This window comes from Gadus morhua, chromosome 10, assembly GCF_902167405.1.
Source record: "Gadus morhua chromosome 10, gadMor3.0, whole genome shotgun sequence".
Taxonomy (NCBI): domain Eukaryota; kingdom Metazoa; phylum Chordata; class Actinopteri; order Gadiformes; family Gadidae; genus Gadus; species Gadus morhua.
In genome coordinates this window covers 4,777,656-4,799,652 of record NC_044057.1, presented here as the reverse complement: position 1 = coordinate 4,799,652, position 21,997 = coordinate 4,777,656, and the positions used below count along the sequence as shown (strand labels likewise).

General features: G+C 44.2%; 2 protein-coding genes across 3 annotated transcripts; both read left to right on the top strand.

The window, feature by feature from the left end:
• The first annotated feature begins 45 nt into the window (after positions 1-45).
• Positions 46-8,810, top strand: LOC115552146 (cyclic nucleotide-gated cation channel-like). Its single transcript, XM_030367947.1, has 11 exons — positions 46-704; positions 1,615-1,704; positions 2,781-2,891; positions 3,159-3,350; positions 4,202-4,312; positions 5,114-5,220; positions 5,558-6,045; positions 6,699-6,977; positions 7,070-7,168; positions 7,383-7,760; positions 8,155-8,810. Exons 2-11 carry the CDS (start codon positions 1,616-1,618, stop codon positions 8,332-8,334), a joined length of 2,034 nt encoding a protein of 677 aa, XP_030223807.1. The 5' UTR covers positions 46-704; position 1,615; the 3' UTR covers positions 8,335-8,810.
• A 2,455-nt stretch (positions 8,811-11,265) lies between these two features.
• Positions 11,266-21,432, top strand: LOC115552148 (fibrinogen-like protein 1). 2 transcript variants are annotated; one of them, XM_030367950.1, is made up of 12 exons: positions 11,266-12,301; positions 12,933-13,003; positions 13,988-14,107; positions 14,335-14,437; positions 15,056-15,122; positions 15,235-16,945; positions 17,387-17,522; positions 18,031-18,190; positions 18,920-19,008; positions 19,379-19,467; positions 19,908-20,098; positions 20,394-21,432. In XM_030367950.1, the coding sequence occupies exons 6-12, from the start codon at positions 16,880-16,882 to the stop codon at positions 20,560-20,562; spliced, it is 900 nt and encodes a 299-aa protein (XP_030223810.1). In that variant the 5' UTR covers positions 11,266-12,301; positions 12,933-13,003; positions 13,988-14,107; positions 14,335-14,437; positions 15,056-15,122; positions 15,235-16,879; the 3' UTR covers positions 20,563-21,432. The 2 variants fall into 2 exon arrangements, with proteins under 2 accessions (XP_030223810.1, XP_030223809.1); XM_030367949.1 differs by having other exon boundaries at positions 12,886-13,003.
• Positions 21,433-21,997: the final 565 nt, after the last annotated feature.

The window sequence follows — 21,997 nt, the reverse complement described above, 5'->3', positions numbered from 1 at the left end:
CATCGCATTATTTCTAGGTTTGAAAATAAAGTGAGGTGTGGGTGGAATGCGGCAGAAAAACACTTATCTTCAAGACATACTTATGCAAAATCACCATGAGACACACACAGACACACACACACACACACACACACACACACACACACACACACACACTGCAGTCTGCCTTGAGGCCACTTCAAAAGGGGTCCTTGAATTCAGATGAGCTCGCTATCACAAAAGGAGCATGTTGTTTAAAACGAGTGCAGATGTGTGCTACACACACACACACACACACGCACACACACACACATACACACACACACACACACACACACACACACACACACACACACACACACACACACAAACACACACACACACACACACACACACACACACACACATACACACAAACACACAATTCCCAATTAAAAACGTGTGTGAGCCGAGTGCCCTGTGATCCTTTTAGCGGATCCATTTGCAGACCCTTTCATGCAACGCTCCCTACAGCATTGGGCTCCTCCATGTCCTCTCCAGTGTGCTGTGGTCCTCACAACACCAGCGCCCAACGCTGACCCACCGTCGGAGAGTTGTCGGACGTCGAGTCGTCGATCCACGAGGGACACGTGGCGTTAACAGGTTTCCCTGATGGGCGAATGAAACTGAGATTAGATGAGCTGAACTAAACAGGTTGGGTTGAGGTGAACTGGAACAGTGATCAGGTTTGTGGATTCAGACTTTTGTCTGTGTGTTTCATCCTGTCTGCTTGTCTCTCCATCTCCTGTATAGTTTGCGTGACAGTAGAGGATAACAACTCGATGCTATAGCGCCACTTGGTCCCTGTAGGGATGTTCGAGTATGTTTCACACAGTATCTTGTGCATCCAACTTTTTCGTCATAGACTAGTGGGTGAGAAATTGAGTGTGTGTGCGTCTTTGTGTGTTTGTGTGTGTTTGTGTTCATCCAATGTATTATAACTGGTACCAAAAGGGGGAGCTGTGAATGATATTTATTCATATCTGCATATCCACACGATAAATCACCACCAAATGGCTTGCTATTCTATCGTAGCCTATTTGGTATCTATCACCTTTTGCATCATGCTGATACTTAATATAATATGCATATGCATAATACGCATGCTGTTAAGGACAGAGATAACCTCATATCCAACATGTTTGTATCCTGGTACCCCCCCCCCACTTTCAGTCTGCTTTGATTATATATGGAGTTTTTTGAGAGAAATATTCTGTGTGTGTGTGTGTGTGTGTGTGTGTGTGTGTGTGTGTGTTTTTGCGTGTGTGTGTTTTTGCGTGTGTGTGTGTGAGAGTGTGCTTGTATGTGTGTCTGTTGGTGCGTCTTTGTGTGCGTGTATTTGTGTTTTGTGTGCGTGTTTGAGTATGTGTGCGTTTCTGTGCATGTGTATGCATGTGTGTGTGTGTATGTTTGTATTTACGTTTGCGTGTGTGTGGGGGTGGATGTATGTGTGTGTGTATGTATGTGTGTGTGGGTGTTTGCGCGTGTGTTCGTGTGCGTGTGTTTATGCGTGTGTGTGTGTGTGTGTGTGTGTGTGTGTGTGTGTGTGTGTGTGTGTGTGTGTGTGTGTGTGTGTGTGTGTGTGTGTGTGTGCAGTATGCATGGTCAGGTGGTGGCTTCACAGCGGCTCTCTGTGAAGACCTGGACGGATGAGGAGAGCGACCGAGCAGACAGCCTTCAGAGCAGGTAGCAGACGCTCACCACAGACGTGTGTGTGTCTCTCTGTGCTGTCACATAGGAACACACAACGCTCTTGTTTTTCCTTCAATGTGTCCTCTAATGTCAGTACGTTTATCTTTATTTATTCCACAGCATTCGATACCATTGCAATAATGAATCCTGATTGGTCGATAACCTTTCAAGGGTTTGCTCTTTTTGTCGTAATAGTAGCTTCAAATCAATGCGCGACAATTCCAACTTTAAAAACAACAGTCAAACACAACTAGCGACTACCTGTTTCCGTGACAATGTGAAAACCAAATGCTCAAATCCATGGAGTAATATTTACTTGATGTAGTCGAACACTAATATATATATATATATATATATATATTGCTGCTGTCAGTTAAACGCGTTATTAACGGCGTTAACGCAAACCAATTTTAACAGCGTTAGTTTTTGTATCGCGCCATTAACGCGATTCTTTTTTTTTTTTTTTTTTCTTTGGCTCGAAACAAAGAAGCAGCAGCCTGACTGCTATGTTCAAGGCAGTATGTTTGTATGTTCATCGTTTAATTGCACTATAGGCTTTTTTTTGTATCGTCCTGTTTTGATCAGTATATGCCAATGTTGTTATCAATAAAAAAACATTTGCACAAGGCAAGCCAATGCACTTCTCCATGTTGATAAGAGCATTAAAATGCGAAAAATTAATGGGACAAAGAAATCAAGGGATATTTAGCATAGAAAAAAAAAGATTAATCGCGATTGCTCGCGATTAATCGTGAGTTAACTATGACATTAATGTGATTAATCGCGATTAAATATTTGAATTGCTTGACAGCACTAATATATATATATACATATACTGTAAACGTTTTAGATGAAAGTAACTCAAACAAATCATTGTGTATGTTTTGTGTATCTGGTTGTGTTTTTTTGTGTATCCTGTTGTGTGTTTGGTTTTATGTCTGGTTGTGTATCTGGTTGTGTGTCTGGTTGTGCGTCTGGCTGTGCGTCCGGCTGTGCGTGTGGTTGTGTTTCTGGTTGTGTGTCTGGTTGTGTGTCTGGCGGTGCGTGCGGTTATGCGTGTGGTTGTGTAGGGGCCAGTCGATGTGTGACGACACCTGCTCAGAGCTCCAGAGGATGGCAGCCAATGACAGAAGAGATCATAACTCCCCGAGCTCCTTCCACGGCCAGGGGGCTCTCTCCAGGTACACCAGGGGGCTCTCTCCAGGTACACCAGGGGGCTCTCTCCAGGTACACCAGGGGGCACTCTCCAGGTACACCAGGGGGCTCTCTCCCGGTACACCAGGGGGCTCTCTCCAGGTACACCAGGGGGCTCTCTCCAGGTACCGGGGGGGGGGGGTCTTGTGGGACTTGGTGTGGGGGCTGACGTGTGTGTGTGTGTGTGTGTGTGTGTGTGTGTGTGTGTGTGTGCGTGTGCGTGTGTGTGTGTGTGTGTGTGTGTGTGCGTGCAGGATCGTGAACATGGTGATGACGCTACGAGAGTGGGCCCACAAGAGTCTGGTGGAGGAGGTGGAGCGACCCGACTCCTTCCTGGAGCGCTTCAGGGGCCCCGCCCCCAACGACATACAGGCCCCGCCCAGCAGGTTTAGCCACACCCACGCAGACTCGGACGCCGACGCCGAGGGCCGTCGTATGAGACGCATGTAGGGAGTCATCAGAGTCTATGCACGGGGCACCCCCAGTCATTTTGTCTAGATAAATATTCGGGAAAAAATATGTTTCAGAGATCAGAATGACTTGTTGGCAACCAAACTGAACTATGTAATCATATTTTTTATTTGCTTAAAGAGATACTTCACCGGTGGGAATATGAAGGTTTTATGAATTAAATAATTCAATGTATTATGAATGTGAAGAAAAAATTAAAATCGGTTCATCCTAGCCTGAAAAAAGGCAGAAAGAGTGTTTTCATGGTCTCTCTGGCTCAAAGTAAGAAAACCTCCAACTACCACAGTGCATTGCGCTCGATGCCCCGCCCACCTGTCGGTCTCCCGTCCCCCTCATTCCCCCTCAGTACGCGAGCTCACCAAAAGTGTGTTGTAGTCCTCTGCCCTTCTAGCGGGACAAGAGGTTTCTCCCGAAATGACGTCAAACGCGTCATTTGACGTCATTTCGGGAGAATATTAGATGAGAAAAAATGGGCCAAGGGGAGACTGGTTTAGACTGATATTTATTTATATATTTATTTATATTACAATCGTGATTTTATAATGATAGAACGCCGGTTCTAAATGGGTGAAGTATCCCTTTAAGTGATAATGACGGCGGATGCTTGTGGTGTGAATTGATTGGTTGATTCATATCATATTGTTTTGTGTAGTATGATTTATTATTTAGCTATTACTCTGCTATAAACAATCTAACCCCCCACGTAGCTCCCGCAAACATAATTCTTTGGCGTCGCTGCTAGTACGGACGCGCTCATCTGTCCGCCAGCTGGCTGTCGCTGCTCCCGTTGACCCCTGCTCCCGTTGACCCCTGCCCTCCCCCTCAGGAAGAGGAGGTGCCGAGTCTTTGTGTTGTCGCCCTCTGATGACGCGTACTACCACTGGCTGGTTGTGATTGGTGCTGCTGTTCTTTACAACTGGAGCCTTCTGGTCGCCAGGTCAATAGCACTTCTAATATGACCAATTCTATTATTAAAGGGACACTGTGTAATATTTTAAGTCATTTATTACCTCAAATCAACGTATTCATTCATAAATAAGTCCTCATTGGTGTAAAATTATCTCTGCCAAAAATCTCACTTATCCTCCTGAGCGAAGAATAATTAATATGTAGTTACATAGGACGGGTAAGCTTCATGGAGGCTTCCATGTTCTTCCGCTCTATGAACGGCCGAGAGGGACAAAAAGCACTACGTGGTACAGGAAATGCAAACGCGTTTTCACCCTGAGCCAGCGTGAATGATGACTGAAATAATTCACTATCTTGCTCGAGGAGTAATTACTCATACATCATTAGCTTACACTAATGATTCAATGCAGTTTGAAATTTGTTTGAAATAACGAACCTCATCCTCACTGGAATGACGCGATGAGGTAGTATTGGATGTCATGACACAGCTTCTTGGCACATACTGCCCACCGTAGTTTTTCAACAAGCGAGCACTATTAGTTTGAATGCAATATACAATTGTACCACTAGATGGGAGTAATTTTTACCCAGTGTCCCTTTAAGTATTAACCCTCACTCTTTCATTCGGTACACTAAGTGCTAATTTTACTATGCATTCTGTTACAGGTAGCCATATTTTTCAAATAACCAAAACAATGAATTGTAAAAACACATATGATCAAGAGAGCAAAATAAATGTAATTCTCACACTTCCCAAACAAGGTTTTCACAAAACATTTGTTAACACATAATCATTCATTCTTATGTTGTCGTTGTCGTGCGTCTGCAGAGCTTGTTTTAACGAGCTTCAGACCAACAACGTGCTGGTGTGGCCGGTCCTGGACTATCTGTGTGACAGCCTCTACATCCTGGACACGGTTGTCCGGCTCCGCACAGGTCATAGGTCACGCAGCTACACGCAATAGACACACAACAGACACACAACTGTTTCCATTCAGTTCAATACCGGGGGTTTGCATGCTAATGATGGAAGGTAATATCCATCAATCCAAGCAGCTGGGGGGGAGGGGGGGGGGGGGGGAAGCCTTTACACACACACACACACACACACACACACACACACACACACACACACACACACACACACACACACACACACACACACACACACACACACACACACACACACACACACATCTATTACCCATAACCCTGTAAACCTCCAGCCAGATCCCAGCTCCCCCTTGCGTCCCCCCCCCCGTCCCCCCCCCAGGCTTCCTGGACCAGGGCCTGATGGTGAAGGACGTGCGGCGCCTGCGGGAGAGCTACGTCAGCACGGTGCAGTTCAAGCTGGACGTGTGCTCCGTGCTGCCCACCGACCTGCTGTACCTGGCCGCCGGGCCCTCCTACACCCCCCTGCTGCGCTTCAACCGCCTGCTGCGCCTGCCGCGCCTCTTCGAGCTGTTTGAGCGCACGGAGACGCGCACGGGCTGCCCCAACGCCTTCCGCATCTGGAAGCTGGTGCTCTACATCCTGGTCATCATCCACTGGAACGCCTGCGTCTACTACAGCTTCTCCAAGCTGCTGGGCCTGGGCTCCGACTCCTGGGTGTACCCCAACGCTTCCGACCCCGAGTTCGGCTCGCTGACGAGGAGCTACATCTACTGCCTGTACTGGTCCACGCTGACGCTGACCACCATCGGGGAGACGCCGCCCCCCGTCCGCGACGAGGAGTACCTCTTCTTGGTGTTTGACTTCCTGGTGAGTACGTGGCGGCGGTTTTTCGTCCGATTGCGTCGCACCTTGACTTTGAAACAAGGAAGGTGTCCTTGTTTGTCGTAGGGGGGTCGTTACGTCAAAGGAGGTATTAAATGGTAAATGGAATGACGGTATAGAGCGTTTTTAAGACCTGTGGCCATGCAAAGCGCTGACCAATTAGTGGCTCACACTGACCCGAACCCTCCACAGTCTGGTTATGGCAAAACGGCGGCATTCAAACAGCGCATCGCAGCGACGGGGTGATCCCTATGTTCCCCAGGTCCTATGTTCCCCGGGTGCAAAGGGTTAGGGTCAGGTTTAGGGTTATGGTTAAGGTTAGGATTAGGCTGAGGGTTAACCCTAAACCTAACCCCAATCACAAGCGAGTCAAAGGCGAAAAAGGGGGTACTTGCCCCAACCATCCTACGACAAAAAGATTTGCTCCTATGATCCCCGGTCACATACAAAGCGGGGGACATAGGACCCGGGGAACATAGGACTCGGGGAACATTGATACGCTCCCGCAGCGACTATTAATTTTGTCTCAGATTCACGTACCTTGCTCTGGGACACCTCAACCATTGGCTAGGAGGAGCCAAAATAAAATAATAAATCATCAAATGAAATATCTCTCTAATAGCTCAATTGTTTTCAAGGTTGGTGTGCTCATCTTTGCGTCCATCGTGGGCAACGTGGGAGCGATGATCTCCAACATGAACGCAACAAGAGCCACCTTCCAGAGCCGCGTGGACGCACTCAAACACTACATGCACTTCAGACACGTCAGCAAAGACTTGGAGCAGCGGGTCATTCGCTGGTTTGACTACCTATGGACCAATCAGAAGACAGTAGACGAACAGGAAGTGCTGAAGAGCCTGCCCAATAAGCTGAGAGCGGAGATTGCCATCAACGTTCACCTCGAGACGCTGAAGAAGGTGAGGACCTCCGCCCCATAATGATTGCACGCTCGATCTTTCAAAATCGATTTGCTGCAGGACAAGGTGAGAAAGTGTGCATTTGTGTGCAGGTACGCATATTCCAGGACTGCGAGGCTGGCCTTCTTGTGGAGCTGGTGTTAAAGCTTCGACCGCAAGTCTTTAGCCCTGGAGACTATATCTGTAGGAAGGTAAGAACATGTTCACTAAAGGTAGTATGCAGAGCTGTCGACCGTTACCATTACTATTTGCATCACCATTATTAATAGCCGAATCTGGCTAACATAGTAGTCCTAGAGATTCAGATGACTCTGTGAAACACACAAGTATATTAATAGTATGGTATACTCAGTGCGTTGAAAGTATTGGGAAGACATTTTGCCCAACCTCCTCCCTGCGTGCTAGGGCGACGTGGGTAAGGAGATGTACATCATCAAAGACGGGCACCTGGCGGTGGTGGGGGAGGACGGGGGCACCCAGCTCGCCGTCCTCACCGCCGGGAGCTGCTTCGGAGAGATCAGCATCCTGAACATCAGCGGGAGCAAGATGGGCAACCGGCGCACCGCGAACATCCGCAGCCTGGGCTACTCGGACCTCTTCTGCCTCTCCAAGCAAGACCTGATGGACGTGCTGCAGGAGTTCCCGCACGCCAGGGCACAGCTGGAGCAAAGGGGGCGGGACATCCTGCAGAAGGAGGGGCTTCTGGAGGAAGTGAACATCTCCGCCGGGGAGGAGGTGGAGGAGAAGGTGGAGAGGCTGGAGTCCAGTCTGGACCGCTTGCAGGTAGACACATGTTGAAATGAATGCAACGCATTTGTGTAAAATAGCAGACTTGCTTTGTTTGCAGGGACGACGTGAAGGATTTTTAGCTGAAAAACAATGCTTTAAATTGACAATATAAGAACAGGTTTTAATTTAACTTCAATAATTAAACCTTCCCTGCCTTTCCCTGTTGCTGAGAACAGCCTCTGGGCCGACCTCTATTCGATTTGAACTGGGATGGTTTTGCTGGGGAAAGGGAGGGAGGTGACGTCTAAGTGCGGATGATGCAGTTCAGGAGCTTTTGATTCTTATACAAAGTCCCTTTAATTCATGTGCAGGTTTGCTTCTTATTATAACAAAAAACAATATTGTGTACTATAGATAGTTGTTATAATTATATTGTTCTCCTGTTCAGACCTGTTTGGCCCGCCTCCAGAGTGAATTCAACTCCTCCCAGCTACGACTCAAAAAGCGAATCACGGTCCTTGAGCACAGCATCGCCACGGCAACCACCGGCAGCGGCTTCCTCTCGGAGGCCGACGACAGCATCCCCGGAGGCGACGAGAATCGCAGTGAAATCAACATCCAGCTTTAGAAGACGGATGGTTGCTGTGGAAACAACTCTGGTCTTGATCATTTTTTATCTGACATTTAGCTAAACTTTTTTGCAACTTTACTGCTTGCTAAAGTCCCCCATGCCCCTTGTGTCATCCCATCTGGGCCTTTGTCCATGCAATGTAAGGTTGGACTGCCGAGGATGTGGGGGTGTTCACTGTCATTTTCAGACCTCCGTTTAACTGCTAAATGTTCCATATTCCAGGCGAGACTTTCCAGATAGAAGAACAGAACTTCAAGTTAAAGGTCAAGTGAGATTTTAGAGTAGAAGTAGGCCTAGGAGGCACTCTGTTACCACCATTCAAGCTCATTCATTTGCAGTGAAGATGTGGGAATACTCAGCAGGAAACACCAGGCAGGCAGATAGTAGGTTCAGAAATAGGCAAAGCAAGGCAAGGCAACTTTATTTATATAGCACTTTTCATACACAAGGCAGGCTCAAAGTGCTTCACATATAAACATTGTAATACAATAAAATAAAATAATAGATAAGTAAAAGAAACCATACGCAAAGAAATGGGTAAAATGGAAAGTTAAAAAGGCATTTTAATATTAGAAAATAAAGGCAAAGTTAAAAAAGCTATGTAATGTATTTAAGATTTAGCAGAAAGCTAAAGCAAACATAAAAGTCTTCAGTCTTGTTTTTGAAGGTGCTCAGAGTTGGGGCAAGTCTTAAATCCTCTGGGAGTTTATTCCAGCTATTTGTTGCATAGTAACTAAATCCTGCTTTCCCATGTTTCGTGTTTACTCTGGGGATTATTAACAGATTGGATCTTAGTGGTCTAGAAGGCTTATGTAGTGGAAGCATATCAGTTAAATATTTTGGGCCTATACCATGTAGGGATTTATAGGTTAGCAACATGATTTTAAAATCAATTCTCTGACCTACAGGAAGCCAATGTAACGACTTCAGAATTGGTGTAATATGTTCAAATTTTTTGGTCTTTGTTAGAACTCTAGCAGCAGCATTCTGAACAAGCTGAAGCTTCCTCAGAGTTTGTTTTGGGAGACCTGTAAGGAGACCATTACAGTAATCAAGCTTACTAGTGATAAAGGCATGTACACGTTTTTGTAAGACTTCGGTGGACATGAGCCCTCGAAGTCTTGCTAAATTTTTAAGGTGATATTATGCCGATTTTGTAACTGATTTGATGTGACTGTCAATGTAAATCAGAATCCATGCTAACCCCTAGATTTCTGGCTTTGATTGAGGTTTTCAGGGACAGAGAGTGAAGGTGTTGGGTTACTTTAAGCCTTTCCGTTTTAGCACCAAATACAATTATCTCTGTTTTGTCCTCATTTAGCTGAAGGAAATTTCGGCACATCCAGTCTTTCACTTGCTCAATGCACTGGCACAGCAGATCTATGGGCCGATAGTCATTTGGTGATAGCGATACATAGATTTGCGTGTCATCAGCATAGCAATGATGGTCAATATTGTTATTTTGTATGATTTGCCCTAGTGCAGGGATGGGCAACTGGCGGCCCGCATCCTCACTCAGTGCGGCCCGCATCCTCACTCAGTCAGGCCTGCACATAATAAAAAAAAGAAAAAAAAAAAGAAGAAGAATAATTGATCGAGTTACAGAAAACTCGGTCAAGAAAGATGAGAAGAATTCATAGAATTCGAAGGCAAACCCATGCGTCTTGTTTGCTTAGAAGCGATATCAGTCATTAAAGATATCCACTTAAGTCGCCACTACAACAACTACAACTGCTTGTTGGGTTTGAGTTCATTGAGTTGTTGCACTTAATGTTGGGCCACTGTTTTTCAGTTTTTTGACTTCATTGAATGATGATGCATGTGAGCCCTTTGCACTGATAAAAATACTGACCATTCATGTGGCTGTTTGAGCATGGAAAACATGAAATGAATGTATGTTGGTTCAATTAACATACCCATAGGTTATGATTCTGGATGATTTTTTAGGTAGTGGCCATCCCCAAAATGCACCAGAATACAGGAAATCATATCTACCAAATTCAAAATTGTGTAGCTTCTCTCAGCTCACGTTTAGTTGAAGTGTGCAGTCATGTGGCCCTCCGATGGTTATGATGAAAAATGTGGCCCTCTTTATCATGAAAGTTGCCCATCCCTGCCCTAGTGGGAAACCTCTTTTTCCAGATCTACATGCATCAAAAAAGTTAAAGTTGGGAGGAGCTGTCTCTATCAGAACGGTTGCACTGTTATTTTGTTCCAGCCATGTTTCAGTTAAAAACATAAAATCCAGTTTAGAAGTGGTAATAAAATCATTAACTAAAAATTATTTGTTATTAAGAGACCTCACATTAAGTAGAGCCATCCTGATGATGTTGCTGATGGGCTTTAAGGTTGTTTTTGGTTTGGTGGCAATAGATATGAGATTTGTGAGGTTAGCAGTGTGTCTACGTTTCCCTTTGTTTACTCTGTTAGTGGTTACAGCAGGAATGCAAACGTTGCCCTGTTTTGACGTAGGCAACCTTGGGTTCAGCAGATTATGTGAAACTTCCTTTATACCGTGTCTACGGCTGAACCCTTTTTTGTCTCAGTAATACTCAGGACTACTGTCAGTGCAGGGGGGGGGGGGGGGGGGGGGGTTATCAGCCTGTGGCCATGACCTGGCGATGCTATCATTGACACAGATGCAACTTTGATGCCAACATATTCCAGTTTCTTAAATTCAGCTGGAAAATCGCAAAGGGAGGAGAGAGTGGAGCTGGAGTTGTTGTTGTGGCTATGGGAGAGATGAGGCTGGACGTCATCGTCGATGGGGGAATGCAGAGGAGGGGGGTGGCCGTTCCTCGCCAAGCCAGCATCAGCGATGGCGGAAGGCACAATGTTGATGGCGTCGGGCGGGCTGTTGTCTCTCTTCAAGGTCTGTGGTCTGTCTGTTATCTGTGTGTCAGATAGTGGCAGAGTAGATGTGTTTGGCGGAGGCTGTAGTCTCGCTTCTTCTCAACCTGTGTTCTGACTGTGGCCTGTGCGTCAGGCCATGGAGATTTGTGGGAAAGCGAGAAGAGAAGATTGTCCCTTAACAGTTTTGAGCCTAAATACACTTCACTAGTGTTGCATGAGTTAGAAAACAATACTGCTCTGTAATCTGTAATGTTATGCTATTTCTTTTTTTATGCGTCATTTAGATAGCTTTAGGCCATTGTCTGATTGTCTTGTTGATGAATGTCCATTTTGAAATAAATGATTGGTTTACCATAACAGTTAATGGTAGTAGTAGTAGACTACTACTACTACTACTACTACTACTACCATTAACTGTTATGGTAAACCAATCGTACTACTACTACTACTAGTAGTAACAGTTCCTATGATTATCAGCATGCTGTGTTGTAACTAGTCAAGTCACTTTTATTTATATAGCACATTTAAAAACAACAGGAGTTGACCCAAAGCGCTTTACATTTGCAGAAGTCAGGGTTGGGCAGGACAGTTGTTGAAAGGGGCCCAGGGATACACAGGTCTTGACTAAAAAAGAAATGCATAAAATAAGTAGAAAATAAGTAGAAAGAAAGCAATAAAATGGTAAGAACAAGGTTTATGGTGTTAAGGGTTGTTAAAAGCAAGAGTGAAAAGGTATGTCTTTAAATTAGACTTAAAACTGGCAAGGGTGGTAGAGGACTTGATGTGGGGTGGAAGGGGATTCCATAGGTTTGGGCCAGCAACAGGGAATGCCTGGTCACCTTTCGTTTTAAGGCGTGTACGGGGGACAGATAGGAGCTTTTTTGTGGATGACCGGGTAACTAGTAACTTATTCTACCACTTACGGCTCTAAAAGGTGTGCATTAGTGTTCGCCAGCATGTGTGTGTGTAATAATTAATTACCCTTTGGTAATTTGTGTGAGTTGTAACCGTGGTTACAAGCGACTTGGGACCAAAGTCCAACAAGACAAGACTTACTTGCCAGGAAGTGCTTTTTTGGCAGTCACACACTCAGGGACACTCATACGCTCAGGTAAGGCTAACACTCTTGTTTCAGGTTCCCTCCGCTCTCTCTCTCTCTCTCTCTCTCTCTCTCTCTCTCTCTCTCTCTCTCTCTCTCTCTCTCTCTCTCTCTCTCTCTCTCTCTCTCTCTCTCTCTCTCTCTCTCTCTCTCTCTCTCTCTCTCCTTCTCCGCTCTGCCGACTTTCTGCTGAGTTTGTATTTCCTAAGCCTTTCTCAGTCTCCTGTTTTCCACCTGCTTTTATCTCAGTGTTCTTTTCTGCTCTTTTTTCACTTGATGTCCCTTTCCTCTGTGTCGCTCTCCTTACATATTCATCCGTTGGACTAGGTTTCATAATGACTTGCTGTGGCTTGTACATTATCAATTCTATCGTTTATCTCGGTTTATGTTCCAGGTCATTTGAGTAATGTCACAGTCTGCCAAAATGAACGCTATCTGTTCAGCTATCTCACCGAAAGTGAACTGAACAATGAGAGTGTTGTTCTCATTGTTTACTCTGTAGTCGGCTTATCACAGTTTTTTTTATCTACATGTATCTTCCAATGAATGTTCTCTATACGGGTCATTGTCAGTGACAGGCTTGTGGTCACACACAGCGCTAGCGGGTGTGTGTGTGTGCGTGTGTGTGTGTGTGCTTGGACAGGGATGGAGCATGCTGTTCTTCTGCTATGCCTGACTCTGGCTGGTGTGGCACCTGCCTCTGCTACTCAACCGGTACGGCTTTGAAAGTCTTTCACGCAAAGGTGGTTCAAGGGCATTTACATGGTGAATCACTATTTAACAAACGATAAAGACACAGCACATCTGCATAATTCTCCAACCTGTTGGCAGCAAACGTGATCCCTCTCACATCACGTCTTGATTACAAACTACTTGATTCTTGATCCACGGGGCCACGGTTAGAAAGGGATTGCCAGGGAACTATTAGACCCACAGCACTTTCCGATGATCCCCGTTACAGAATCCCAGGAATGGACCAATTGACAAGCCACCAGCCCCGTCACTGCAGCATACATCGCTCATTCTCTGCGATGTTTTATCACTCAGACGCAGCGATGCACTCAGTAAACCCCTAGAGTCCCAACTCTTGTTTACTGTTGCTGTGTGTTTTATGTCTGTTGTATATAGTCCATATATTCTCTCCCAACGTGCGTCTTTCCCTTATTGATGCAGGTCCTGTCTGTCCACAAGGTTTATTATTCAATATAATGTATTTTGATGTATTTCCTGTCCAGGAAACTAGCATTTCCAGTTCACTCTGAAACATTAACATCATTTGTTTTAATGTATTCTGCCCATAACAAATAAACCAATGAATAATAAATAGTCCAAACTTGTAGTAGTTTTCACAACATTACAACTTAGTATTCTGTAGCAGTTGTAAAAAGGAAAGAAGACATCGTTGTGCTTTAGTTTGAAACACAGATCGGGATCTAAGAAAAAAAAAAGAATCCATATAGTGACATTTAGAACTCACTTCCACCTAGAACTCAGAATGCACTCTTCACTGTTTACGCTTCACCGCCTACCAAGATATACTAGGAAGGACTTTTATTGTGTAATTGTGTAAAATGTTCCACTGCTGATCTCGGATTGGCATGTGGTGTCTGGGTTTCTGTGTGCGTGTGTGTGCGTGCGTGCGGGTGTGCATGCGTGCGTATGTGCGTGCGTTGGTGCGTGCGTGTGTTGGTCACGTAGGCCGAATGGATAGGGAGCCTTCTGCTGGCCGTGCAGAAGCGCCCCTGGCTCCTGGGGGTCTATGTCTTTGTCGTCGGCCTGCCCGCCATCCTCTTCATCAGCTTCATGTGGCCTGACGTGGTGCGTGCACAACGGTACCATTCAACCTCAAATATAACAGTGTAGTCCAGAGTCAAACGTCTCATTGAGTGTGTGTGTGTTTGTGTGTGTGTGTGCACACGTGTGTGTGTGTGTGTGTGACCTATGCGTGTGTGCGTGCACGTCTGTGTGCGTGCGTGTATGTGTGTGTGTGTGTGTGTGCGTGCGTGCGTGCGTGTGTGTGTGTGTGTGTGCGTGTGTGGTTCCAGAGGTTTGGACCACCAAATCAAGATTACTACTATAAGAAGTCAGACGACGTGCAACCAGACGACCCTGAGGCGTCAGAGGTCAAACCAACGCTGGAGACGGACGGTAAACAAAGCACGTCCATGTTATCAGGATCATGGTGTGAGCCGTAGGGTTGACTTGTGTTGGGGGACTGAACAGAGGGCTATGTTGGGTGTCTGGCGCCCATCCGTGATAGAATATTGTCATTGTAACGTAAAGTACAAGGAAATTAAGTGCAGTCCTTGTTTCAGTGCAAAAACATCACATTGAGGTAGTACATATAAATAAATAAATAAACAAAAAACTATAATCAACTAAGTACACTAAAAAACACATAAGGCATAAGGCACACCCACACAAACATTCACATTTATAAATGTGCCTACACAAATATGATACACAACACAACTATGCTCTGGTAGCAACATTTTGTGAGGTTATGGCTGTTGGATAAAAACTGTTTTGTAGTCTGTTTGTTCTCGTTTTCATTGACCTGTATCTCCTGCCTGATGGCAGTAGTTCGAACAGTTTGTGACCGGGGTGTAATGTGTCTTGCACAGGACTGGATTCCCAGTGTCTGCAGCCTTGTCTGTTGGTCCTTGATCTGGCCGCTCTCTGTTGTTAAAGACACACACTTGAACTCAATGTGCTTTGGATAACAGTGTCTGCTTAATGACTACACTTGTTACGTTGTTTGTGTAGAGAGGGTCGACAGAGCTCTGACTAAGAGGAAGTAGACCAGCAGCCAAAACCCCTCAGGAATCTCAAGGTGAGTAAATAATGATATTAATAAAAACATTTATGTAGTCATTCAAGTGCATGTTCTTCCCCCTTCAAATCTAGACACAAATATTGGAAATATGAATTTGTGCTGTTCCCAGGGGCCGGGAAGAAGAGAAATATGAAGCAGATGAAAGCGATGATGATGCTCTCGGAGTGTCAGTTCTCTCTGTACTGACAATGTGAACCTGTTAGTATTCACCAGTATCACTGTCAATATAAAGATGTTACACACGTCCTTTTGTCTAAGTCATATTCTTTCAAGGAGGTAACATACGCTATCTCCAATTATGATCAATTTACAAATCGCTCCTTATTAATTTAATTATATTATATATGTATTATATATATTGCTTAGACCTTAGAGCATTGGGGCTTCCTGATGATAATAAGGGCCTAATGATAATCAGACCCTGTGCCGGAACAATCCATTCTTCTCCTGGATGCCCTGATGCAGAAAATACTCCTAACACACGTCACTATGGCAACGTGCCACAAATACATCTCCATGACAAGTATCAAACATCGGCCAATCAGCAGCCTTGTGACAGTCTCCATTAATAATCAAATTCCTCCAGTCCTCCTTACAAAAAGAGATGGAACACGCGGTTTTGGAAAAGCTTAATTGCCAATTAATTGAAATTTTGATGATGGAAATGGAATTCAGTCAATTGAAGTCTTTGCATGTAGAAAGTTTAGATATATCACATTTAATGTCATCATAAAGACATTTCATTTGTGTGGATGTTGGCTGGTTTAAGCAGCCTCACCTAGCTAGAGTCAGACTGATTGGACTCAGGGGATGGGTGAACCAGCCATCTCCACACACACTCTGGGAGATCTCCTGCATTGCAGCATGGAGGGCCATAAACATATCTCACAGTCATGTCTCATAGTCATGTCTATAGTCAATCAACCTCCGGTTAATACGTTTTCCATTACCACCATCCAGGTCCTTGTATGGAGTAAAAGTCAGCTTGATTGATTGTGGCAGCAACCTAGGGGGCATAGCGTGTATATTTAAGATTTGGATTAATCGTTCTGGTCATTGCAACATTTATTTGAGTGCTGTGTATTTTAATGTTTGGCGTCTATAACCTTCACCTATCATTCCTGATAGCCAGCTTGTTAGAATGAAATTAAGCATTAACTTCAAATCCATTATAATCGATAATGCTGAAATGTTTCCTGAATCCCTTGCTCCAATGATATGTTCACAGACATGTCAGTGATGTGTTTACCAGAAGCAGCCGTTGGTACCTGGGTCAGTAGTTTGGCTGAAGGAATGGAAAGTCTGTCCACAGCTGGCATTTGGAGGAGGAGGGAGGGAACAGCAGACTGATACGAGGGAATGTAATGTTTTTGCAATAGCACATTTATAAATGTCCATGTTCTGTTGTAATGCAAAGCACATCCTCCCATCACTGGTTCAGAACCACTCCCCTGAACCAGCTCCCCCCAGTTCGGATTTATAGCCGTGAACAATCCGGTATTCCTTCAGTTCTCCTGCTACCTCGTAGAGAGGAACACCTTCATCTCAGAACATTGCTTCTCCCTGGAACAAAGACTCCAAAGAGGATTAAATGGAAACATACACTGCATTTACACAAAATACGTCAAAGAGGATTGACTGAACAGAAACTTTGAGTTTACTCATTAGAATTGCATAGTTTCAACAGGAAAACCCACAGGCGCTCTTATTTGTACTGGTGCACTGTTGTACTGCTGGGACTCAGGAGACACGGGATGGCAGGCCGGACATGCCTCATCGTAGGAGTGATGCTGTTGGCAGCTGCAGCCCCAGCTCTGGCTGTAAGTATTGCTTTGGATGACTTTTTCCCTCATTATTTGATTTGTTTTATGCATAGTATCATGTATTGCTCCAACAAGGCAATGCAACCTGACACTCACGACTGCATTGAGGTCGTATTATTCACGATTGAATGCCTCATCAGCTACCAGGAAAAATTGATCATCAATTTATTTTTATGAATATATGTAGGTTTATAGATGCACACATTCTGTATCATTTTAGCATAAACTGCTAAATGGCATCAAAAAAAGAGTGTTATCCATCTCTTTTGAAGAATTATTAAATAGCTATCAAAATAAAATAGACTATCATTTTTGTGTGTCTGTTCATGCGGGTGAGTATGATCACGTGTGTGTGTGTGTGTGTGTGTGTGTGTGTGTGTGTGTGTGTGTGTGTGTGTGTGTGTGTGTGTGTGTGTGTGTGTGTGTGTGTGTGTGTAGCAAGATCCAGCCAGTTGTGCCGAGGAGCTGCTCCTGGTTCAGGCACGGGAGAGGTACCTGAAGTACCGAGTGGAGAGACAGGAGGCTCTCCTGAACAGGCTGCAGTTGCTGTGCAACAAGGACCCCCCTCAGAGAGGTTAGGGGATCCTGCTGCATCCTTAACCCCCGACCAAACCCTTTACCGCAGTGTAGGCCTACTTGTTACAGTGGGATTTGTACGTATTGTGATGAGCAACGAAACAACCTGTTACACGTCCGTGATGTTTAATGGCGTTACGGAACAGCCCTCAACCCTACACATAACGCGCTCTTTCGCCGTAACGTCTAACCATAACCACTCACTGTAGGGACATACTTTTCCATAACGTTGTGACATATTAAGTAAATGCTAGTAGGCTACATGCCGCTACATTGCGTATTACCCAGCACCTACTTTTGTCGTCACACTGTAACAGGACAATGTAATGCGAAGTGCAACCCATGTTTTAGTGTAACTACAAAACAATTAAGTAATTAATTAAAAACCCACACCATAAGAAAGCGTGCCCACTGTGTCTGATGAGAAGCTTTCACCCGTTAGATTAAACTATTGGTAAGTTCTGTAAGTAAAAGATGCAACCTCCTCTCTTTGCGTCCTGCTCCAGATTGCGCAGATGTGTTCACCTCTGGTTCCAAAACCAGCGGTCTCTACGCCATCCGGCCATTGGGCAGCCCGGCGCCGGTGCAAGCCTACTGCGACATGAGTGACGGGGGGGGATGGACGGTCGTACAGAGACGGATCGACGGCTCGGAGCTCTTCAACAGGTGCAGTTCTACGTCTCTGAGTGAGAGCTCATGACGTGGTGTGATTGAGAGGCGACTCACGCCGGCGGGCGTGAGTCTGAGGAGTGAACGTGGAGAGGCTGCGTGTTCTTTTCTGAGGATCTGCTGATCACAGTGTGGTGAAGAACCAATGCTGCCACCTTGGGTACAATCATGTACTCTGCATGCATGTTTTTTTCCCCAGTTTGTGGGGAAACAGCTGATAGTAGGCGTCGACACACCATACACCAACTCGTCTTCTGACCCACTTCTATCTCTCCTGAGTCCTGATAGACAGTGCTCAAGCAACCACATACATGACAAATGTATGGCATTTAGGCCTAGGTGCATTTCAATTGGTTGGATGAGGCTTGGATTTCAGTGTCGGGTTAAATTGTTTGGTAGGCCTAATTAAGGTTCATTGAGTTTAATTGTAAGAGCCGCCATCTTTGGGTTTATGAGGCAGAAACAAGGTTGGAAAAGATGTGTCACTGTGTTGTAAATGCAATGCAGAGGACTGGTGATACATTTAGAATCAAATGTATTGAATGCATTCGTTTTGGTATTTAAAAAAAAAAGCTGAATTTTGGGCTTCCCAGTATGGAAGTCATGTAACATAACAGAAGCAACAACTCATATGACTTCAATCGCATAGTATTAAAATGTTACTAAATGGTGCTTGATTTTGTTATTTTGATCGCTATGACGTTCACTTCCTCCGCTCTCCCTCAGGTCGTGGACTGAGTATAAGAATGGCTTTGGAGACAAGTCTGAAGAGTTCTGGTTTGGAAACGACATCCTACATTACCTCACAGACCAAGGTATATTCATAAATATACCAATGTACCGCTAATAGAATCACTTGGAAAACGACATTCAAGAGTCCACTTTTGCTTTTGGGATGGGATAAATTTAGTGTAATATCACACATTTGTATTATTATAATATACATATATATATATATATATATATATATATATATATATATATATATATATATATATATATATATATATATACATATATACACACATTGTGATGATTATGGATATTATTAATAATATTGTGTAAGTTGCTTTCGAGGATAATTGGTTTATTTTGTGTGAGTTCTGAGTGGTTTCCCTTGGTTTAACTATTGATTCTTGTGTTTCAGAAGGTATTTCTAATAATGGCTTGTTCTATGTGAAACAGGGAGCTACTCTGTGAGGATCAACCTGGGAGACTTTGAGGGCAGCCAAAGCTACGCTGAGTACAATGACTTCAAAGTGGGACCTGAGGAGGTGGGATGGATGGTGGATCAATGTGGAAGTGTTGTTTGAAACTATACAATATATACTTCAATATAACAGGGCATGTTGGCTCGGCAGTATGTTTGGGCCGGTTTGTTTCAGCCAAAGCGAATAGATCATTGTATTGATTGTATTGTTCAAACTAAAAAGCCTTGTGGTTATGTCATGTGAGCAAAACTGATTACGTCACAAGTCAATTTAAAAACGTTACATTTCTTTGTTTTACTTGAGCAGTGATTGGCAACGACTGAAGAACGCACATACACTCCATTATTACACAAGACACCTCCATGGTGTCAAAATGGCCGCGCTGTGGTCTGATGGTAGGACGTTGAACTGGTTAAGTACACCTGTGTCTCCGATGCCTCTATGTGCTCATATTCATTTCCATGTAGGCTGCATTTAGACTTCGAACCAATGCTCTTCTGCAGAGCGACTACCTGCTGTCCTTCGGTGCCTACTCGGGCACGGCCGGAGACGCGCTGTCTGGCAACTACCGGACGGGCGTGTCACTTTGGGCCAGCCACCAGGGGGCGAAGTTCACCACGTACGACCGGGACAACGACAACCTCGCCTGGGGGAATTGTGCCCAAGAGGACAAGGGAGGCTGGTGGTTCAATCGGTGAGGAGCTCAGGCCCGGGGCCACTTCCTGGCAAACCATTCAACAAATGAAGTTATGTTTATTTCTCATAATCACAGAGTCATAAAGTCCTGGTTTACAGACCCTGCCTGCAGCTCCCATTTCAGATAACTAGATCTGTTATATGATAGATGGAGGATAGATGTTCCAAATGAACACCAAACAGGCCCATCTAATCCTATTAGGTTAATGCTCATATTTCCCTTATAATGTGTCAAGTTCCCAATCGAGATTTGACCCCTTGTCCAACTCTTCCTCTATCCATCTTCCCTCAAGGTGCCATTCAGCCCATCTTAACGGACTCTACTACCCGAGTGGTCCCTACAGCGCTGTCACTGACGACGGCATTGTATGGGTCACCTGGAGAGGCTGGTGGTATTCTCTCAAGACCACCGTCATGAAGCTGCGACCCGCTGACTTCAAAGAGGACCCCTCAACGACCTGAACGATGTGTAGCCCAGCTGTCCCAAACGATTATTATTTATTTTTTTAATGATTAATCTAGCGATTATTTTTTCGATTAGTCGACTAATCTAACGACTAATTTTACGATTAATCTAACGATTATTACTTCAGTTACCGATTATTTCACATTACTTCATCAATGTAACTTTCCACACAATATGGATATCAAAACATTTGTTGTTAAAATATAGATTAGATTAGATTTCTTTATTGTCCTTGTTGAACAGAGTTAATCAACGAAATTAAGTTTAGAGCATCACCACTGGCATAGTATATAAATATAAATATATTAATAAATAAATAATAGATAAATAAATAAATAAATATCAACATTTATTAAACATTTCTTTAACATGCCACTTTTTTGTGCAATACCATTGTGCAAACACGGCACTTAAATTGTGCAAACTGCAAAATGGTGCATTTTGATGTCACCCTCCCCCGGTGTAACACAGAACGCCAGAGGAAGTATTTTCTTCCTGTGGCCATCAGACTGTTTGATGCATCTACCTCCGGCTGCAGAAGGGACCGTGGAGACACTATGCCCTGAGACCAATGTCACTTTATTTATTTATTTAATTATTTTTACCCAATTTATTTATTTATTTTTTTACACAATTTTCAATTAATCACTTTAGTTAATTTATGCTGCCAACAATTGCTGCTATAATATTTTATCACTTTACCACTTTTATCCAATCGCTCCTTTTCACTTATTTAGTTTGTACTTATTTTATTTCCATCTATTTTATCTATTTTGACTCTAACTCTGTATTACTTACCCACCTTTGTATTGTAACTGTTGCACAATAATTTCCCTCGGAATAAATAAAGCATCTTGAATCTTGAATCTTGAATATGTAGTATCTACATATTCCACGATAGATCGTTGAATTTCAACAGTCAACAGCTAGACTAGAACCAGAGCCCGTCTACGAAGAGCCTGGGCACTCCCTATACGCCCCATTGTACCGATTTTGGTTGTAGTTCCATGAGACATCCACTGGGGCTGATCGCGGGCGAGTCCAGATTGAATGGGAGTCTATGGGGCTAAACGGCTAATTATGCCTCTTTCACCTGCTTGTCGTTGAAATATCGCAAATTTTATTGCAGATTCCGCAAGTTCAATATAGATTATGGTTCAAAAGTCAAATGAGTGAGTACTTATGTCATTTCGATTTCTTACAGTTTGGGCCGTTGTTGGCCATACACGCTAGCATTCTGCTAATGAACGCTGATTGGTCAGGGACGGACTTGCGACTGATTACGACCAGAGACCCCTCTTGACGGCATCTGAAGCTGAAGAGCATTCAGAAACGTGGTAACTCAATTTTTGCGTACTGTATTTATATTTTCCTGCAGGCCCTTTTATTTTTTAGATAACCTCTCTCAATTTCTCTCTCGTTCTCGTACCT